The sequence below is a fragment of the Phragmites australis genome, chromosome 1 (genome assembly GCF_958298935.1).
Source record: "Phragmites australis chromosome 1, lpPhrAust1.1, whole genome shotgun sequence".
Lineage (NCBI taxonomy): Eukaryota > Viridiplantae > Streptophyta > Magnoliopsida > Poales > Poaceae > Phragmites > Phragmites australis.
In genome coordinates, this window is record NC_084921.1 from 50,201,603 (window position 1) to 50,208,434 (window position 6,832).

At 53.0% G+C, this 6,832-nt stretch overlaps 1 protein-coding gene across 1 annotated transcript; it reads left to right on the forward strand.

Moving 5' to 3' along the window:
- Positions 1–5,638: 5,638 nt before the first annotated feature.
- LOC133885808 (transcription repressor OFP13-like) lies at positions 5,639–6,407 on the forward strand. Its single transcript, XM_062325559.1, has one exon. It carries the CDS (start codon positions 5,703–5,705, stop codon positions 6,405–6,407), a length of 705 nt encoding a protein of 234 aa, XP_062181543.1. The 5' UTR covers positions 5,639–5,702.
- The last annotated feature ends 425 nt before the right edge of the window (positions 6,408–6,832 follow it).

Consider the following 6,832-nt stretch of genomic DNA (forward strand, 5'->3'; position numbering starts at 1 on the left):
TTTGAAAGGTTTGTATCCTATATGTTTTATATCACAAAATGTTTGACGAAAGTTTGTCATCATGAGAACAAAAGACATTATAAATGGAGCAAAATAAAGATTTTGGATTATACTCACTATGATATCATATAGCCTTCAAAATATACTTGACCACATCAATTTTTCTCCTATTCATGATATCGAAGAACATCATTGTTTCTACTTTTTGAAGCAAAAGTGGCTCTTACAATCTTATTGATCGTAGCGGACATCACCTTCAAAATCCAATCACTGTCCCAAGTGTGACTCTTGGAACAACCCCATGTGGCTCATAAAAGGCACTCCACATATTTCCAACCAAATAATCTTCATCATTTATATCAATAGAGCCATAAACAAGATTATTTATGTAGAAGGTTTCCGCGCGTTTGCAAAGGACCAAGCATCATTTATGGCTCTGGAGCCCGGGAGAAGGCGGAGCAACCACCCAACCTTAGACCGCCTTAAGCTCCTCTGGAGTCTTTCTCCTGGACAGTAGACGCAAGACCATACCATCTCCTCTCCAGGTATCCCTATCACCAAACATACCTTCTTATCTCGGTAGACTTCCTTTCTGTTACCCGCCAACAGCATGAATGCAAGTGTGTGTGGGCTGGTCTCCTCCTTGTAGGCTAGCGTCTTATGCATGTGCTCTGTCATAATCATGTTAATATACACTAATAGAGAGGATTGGATCCTACCACCCACATAGATGCTAATACAAATCCTGCTGCATGCCATCAGATTTACATCCTTCATGCCTACATCAAGGTTGGCAGGTGCAAAATCTAGCCACCTGCTAGAACTTCCTTCACTAAAGAGTAGCTATTACTTACATGCATGTATAAAACTCTAAATATATGCATGAGAGCTAGCTTGGCTCATTGCTTGCACCTATGTGCATGTTTGAAGTGATTTCTTGTCTTGCATGAATACGGAAGCTCCAACTCACATGTGCTAGCTTCCGCATGGTTGCTCATTGTCGGTTGTAGCTAGTTGTTTGTACCTCATGCACACGCACCATATACTTTTGCCCAACAGACGCAGCAAAAATCAAAAGCCCATGACAATGGCATAAATAAGCCCATCACAGTTGCACCAGCTCTACATCTCGCAGGCTAAAAGCCTCGGTTGCATGGTATATTGTTTCGACGACCCCATGCCTCGGCAAAAGCCTATGGCGATGACAATAAGTCCATCGCAGTGTCACTAGTTCAGCACCGCTTAGCCTATAAGCCTCGGTCACATGATGTATTGCCTCGACAGCCCTGTGCCTCGGCTAAAGCCCATGATGATGGCAATAAGCCCATCACATTGACACTAACTCCGCACCTCATAAGCTATGAACCTCGGTCGCGTGATGCACTGCCTGGACAACCCTGTGCCTCGGCCAAAGCCCATGATGATGGCAATAAGCCCATCACAGTGGCACTAGCTCCGCACCTCATAGGCTATAAGTCTCAATCACGTGACGCACTGCCTTGATGGCCTTGTGCCTCGGTCAAAGCCCACGATGATGGCAATAAGCCTATCATAGTGGCACTAATACCGCACCTCGTAGGCTATGAGCCTCGGTCGCGTGATGCACTGCCTCGATGGCCTTGTGCCTCGGTCAAAGCCCACGATGATGGCAATAAGCCTATCATAGTGGCACTAATACCGCACCTCGTAGGCTATGAGCCTCGATCATGTGACGCACTGCCTCAACGGCCATGTGCCTCGATAAAAGCCCACAATGATGGCATAAATAATTCTATCACAAAGGCACTAGCTCCACCACCTCGAAAAGTCGTATGTCTCTGTCGCATCGAGCATAAATCCCTCTGCAACCTCAAAGGCTGTGGACCTCCATCGCATCAAGCATAAATTCCTTCACCACATCGAACGTTGTAGGCCTACGTCACGTTGATCCACAACTATGAGGGCAAGAACCTCACAATAGGAACACTGGGTTGCTATGTAGTTGCTCTAGTCGCACCTAAGGGTCCCTACAGTCGCGCTCTGCGCAAGATACACATTGTGCACAAGATGCGAGACGCGCCCTTTGCTCGCTTGTGGCCAAAAAGCACTAAGGGGCCAGGGAGTCAAAAAGCCTGACCAAACCTGCACAATTTTTAGGATTACATTAACTCTGTCAAAACACTTTATTTCCAAAGCAATTACAGGACCCGTGCAAGAATCGAGATCCACCAGCAAGGCTCCGGACGCCCAGCCTCCGTCGAGCCTTGTCGCGTCTACTTGCTGAGGGGGTAGCGGACTACCTCCCTCAGCCTCACCGTGGACTTCATCTCCAGCCATCACTGAGGGGCTCTGGACGGCACTGCCTCTATCGAGCCTCGCTGTGTCTACCCATTGAGGGGGTAGTGGACTACCTCCCTAACCTCACCATCGACTTTATCTCCGGCCTCTTCCGTGGAGCTCCAGATGGCCCTGCTTCCGTTGAGCCTCCCCGCGTCTGCCCGCTGAGGGGGTAGCATACTACCTCCCCCAACCTCATTGTCGACTTCATCTCCGGCCTCTGCCATGGAGCTCCAGACAGCCCTGCCTCCATCGAGCTTCACCGCGTCTACCCGTTGAGGGGGTAGCGGACTACCTCGCCTACCCTTGCCTTCAACTTCATCTCCAGCCTCTGCCACGGGGCTCCGGATGGCACTGCCTCCGTCGAGCCTCGTTGTGTCTACCGATGAGGGGGCTGCGATCGTCTTCATCGAGCCTTGCCACGTCTACCGTTGAGGGGGTCGTGACTTCCTCCCTTAGCCTCATCGTCGACTTCATCTCCGGTCATCATCACACGGCTTTAGGTAGCCTTGTCTCTGTCAAGCCTCACCATGGCTAGCACTGAGGGCATCGCATAATTCCTCCCGCAGCCAGGCCACCGACTATGTCTCCAGCCATTACCATGCAGCTTCGGGCAGCCTTATCTCCGTCAAGCCTCACCGTGGCTAACGCTCAGGGGGTCGCAAACTTCCTTCCTCAGCCACGCACTGACTATGCCTCTGGCTAGCACCACAAGGCTCTAGGCAGCCTTGTCTTCGTCAAGCCTTGTCGCATTTATTGTTGATGGGGTCGTGACTTCCTCCCTCAGCTTTGTCGTCGACTCCACCTTCGGCTTCCGTCGCGGAGCTCCAGACAGCCTACCTCCATCGAGCCTCACCACATCTACTTGCTGAGGGGGTAGCAGACTCCCTCCCTCAACCTCACCATGGACTTCATCTCCGACCATCACTGTGGAGCTCCAGACGTCACTACCTCTGTCGAGCCTCACCGCATCTACCCACTGAGGGGGGACCGGACTACCTCCCCTAGGCTCACCATCGACTTCATCTTCGGCCTCCGCTACGGAGCTCCGGACAACCCTACCTCTGTCGAGCCTCGTCGCATCTACCCGTTGAGGGGGTAGCGGACTACCTCCCCTAGCCTCGCTGTCGACTTCATCTACGGCCTCGCCGCAGAGCTCTGGACGAACCTGCCTCCATCAAGCTTTGTCGCATCTACCTGTTGAGAGGGTAGCCGACTACCTCCCATAGACTTGCCTTCAACTTCATCTCCGGCCTCCGTCGTGGGGCTCTGGACGGCACTACCTCTGTCGAGCCTCACCGCGTCTACTATTGAGGGTGTCACGATCGCCTCCGTCGAGCCTCACCATGTCTCCCACTGAGGGGGTCGTGACTTCCTCCCTCAGCCTCATCGTCAACTTCATCTCCGGCCATCGTCGTGCGGCTCCATTGGCCTTATCTCTATCGAGCCTCGCCGTGGCTAGCACTCAGGGGGTCACAGACTTCCTTCCTCAGCCATGCCACCGACTATGCCACCGGACATCATCTTGAGGCTCTGGGCAGCCTTGTCTTCATCGAGCCTCACCGCATTTACCACTGAGGGGGTCACGACTTCCTCCCTTAGCCTCATCGTTAGCTCCACCTCCAGCCTCTGTCACGAGGCTCCGGACGGCTCCTGCCTCCGTCAAGTCTCACCACGTCTATTCGCTGAGGGAGTAGCGGACCAACTCCCTCAGCCTCATTGTGGACTTCGTCTCCAGCCATCATCGCGGGGCTCTGGACAACACTACCTCTGTCGTGCCTCACCGTGTCTACCTGTTGAGAGGGTAGTGAACTGCCTCCCCTAACCTCGCAATCAACTTTGCCTCCGGCCTCCACCACAGGGTTCCGAACGTCCCTGCCTCCGTCGAGCCTCGTCATGTCTACCCGCTGAGGTGGTAGCGGACTACCACCCTCAACCTCACCATCGACTTCATCTATGGCTTCCGCCGCAAAGCTCCGGATGGCACTACCTCCGTCGAGCCTTGTCGCGTTTACCACTGAGGGGGTCGCGACTTCCTCCCTCAGCCTTGCTGTCAATTTCATCTTCGGCCATCGTCGTGCAGCTCTGGATGGCACTGTCTTCGTTCGAGCTCGTCGTGGCTAGCGCTGAGAGGGTCGCAGACTTCCTCCCTCAGCCACGCCTCTAACTATGCCTTCGGCCACAACTGCGAGGCTCCGGACTACGCGGTGTTTGTAACCTCTACGACATTGCCTCCGTTGAGCTTCCTCGATGTCTACTCTGTCGCCTCCATCGAGTCTCATCCGCACCACCCGCGAACCTTGCTACCCTCACTCTTGATTCAAGATGTCCGTGCTGCAGCAACAGAAGGCCATCCAGGGTATTCTGTCTCCGAAAGAGAATGGAGCTAATTCATTGTGCATCCGCTCGTACCTCAAAACCTTAGAATCATCGGATGATGGGGTAGTGTGGGGGAAACGCTGCAACCTAAGATATTTAGATTGTTTAATGTGGCATTACTATAACGATCAGAATATCCCTGTTACCATGTGAATGTAAAAGGGTAAAATATCCAGAATGCCCTCCTACGCACATGATTATACATTATATCTTTAGGGCAAGGTGGTAATAACTGCGCCTATTCAATATATAAATATGCCCTCACACGGTAGAGGAAGAGGAGTCGCAATTCTCCACCTATTACAATAATTCTCCCCCTCTCTCTCCCTAATCTCAGCTCTCTAATTTTCTCTAAGCTTCAGCCTCTTTTGTAAGGAGAGACTCTCGTCGTATTCTGTTTGGGACACGTTTTCATACTCCAACATCGCTGAAATGGTGTAGAAGGCAACGTCATGACCGCCCATCTTGCACAAGCCCATGAAAGAGCAATGCAGCCGGAGTGAAGCTCTTGCGAGGGATTGAAATGAAGGTTTGACGAACATTCGCTGAACGAAGTCAGCCCTTTTACATGCATCATGGTAAAAAGACAATGCTGTCTCTCTGCTTACGAGACAGGGTAGCCTTTCAAGCTTCAATGGCTGCATATCAGCATTGTCCTGTCCCTGCGTCCTGCTTGTGTTGCAACTTGCATGCACATGTGTGGGTCTTGCCTCCCAGTAGTCTGGATCCTCTGTATAAAGATTAGTGGTACACTAGAGCTGTGAATCAGAACTTCTACTAGTGCACGCATGCCCAGGATTCTCAAGGTGGAACCGTGCATCTTTGTCGTAGAAGATCCTCGCCCATTTCCTGCTCACCTTTTCCCTCCCAAACTCCTTTAAAACCAAGCTGCACAGCCTACGCCATGCCAACCCATTTTTTGAAGTCACGCACTAACCTTTCCTTCTAGCTCCTCGATCTCGTCCCTCGTCGTCCTCCTACTCCGGCTTAGCTCGAACACTACCACAATGGTGACAAGGAGGCTGGCCCTGAGCTCCCTGTTTTATAGCAAGCCCAGGTACACTTCGACGTTTCCCGCTACGGCCATCGCGGCTGCGTGGCCGTGGCCGTCCTGCAAGAACCCAAGAACGCAGTCCACCCGCGCCACGCAGCCGCCGGGCGCCAGGACCATCGCCTCCATCTTCCTTGACTCTGCGGAGTCCTCCTTCACGACCTCCTCCGCGCGGCAGGACTGCTCCGACAGCCTCTCCACGGCGTCCGAGGCGTCGGCGGCGGGCGACCCGGCGGACGACGCCGTCGTGCGCGGGCTCCGCTCCGACCGGCTCCTCTTCGACCCGGGCGCGTCAGCCACGAGCTCCATACTCGAGGAGAAGGCCGCGGGCGCGGGCGCCAGAGAAGCGTTCGTCGGTGGCGTGCCGGTCGCGTTCGATTCGGCGGACCCGTACGTGGACTTCCGGGCGTCCATGGAGGAGATGGTGGCCGCGCACGGGGTCGGCGACTGGGACTGGCTGGAGGAGATGCTGGGGTGGTATCTGCGCGCCAACGACAAGGACACGCACTGCGCCATCGTGGCGGCGTTCATCGACGTCGTCTTCGCCATAGCCGACCCAGCTCGGGAGGCATGCTCTTCCCGGAGCTCTTCTTGCACGTTCCCGGCAGGAGAGTTGGAGGTGCCGGAGAAGGATTCAAAAGCTGGAGTACTCACCGTGTAATAATAACCTCTTATCTTCTATTTAGGTAAACTAACCTCCGTTGTTTGCTTATGGACGTCTTAATTTCGTCATGCTTAAGTACTGTGTACTGTGTTAAATGTCCAGATGATCCACGTACCTATACTGATTCACCTGCTATTCGGATTAACACTTTGCATGAGCTGACTCTGTGAGACTTGAGAGCTTCAGGGTTCAGAGCATTCATCCATCATATCTGCCTTAGCGAACTGAGCACTACGCGATGGATCGAGTAAAGAAGTGGTAGAGTAAAAGACAACATGGCAGATGCATATGGCGGCCGGTACGTAGTAGTGCTGGACGCCTGGACTCCTGATCGTACATGGTGCCCATAGACCACCGTCCACCGGAGTGCCTGTCTAGCAGCTGAGCTATCAATGATTACGAATACTGATACCATAATGTCA

Excerpts from the sequence above, each read along its gene's own strand:
- LOC133885808 (XM_062325559.1), top strand. The coding sequence starts at position 5,703 with ATGGTGACAAGGAGGCTGGCCCTGAGCTCCCTGTTTTATAGCAAGCCC.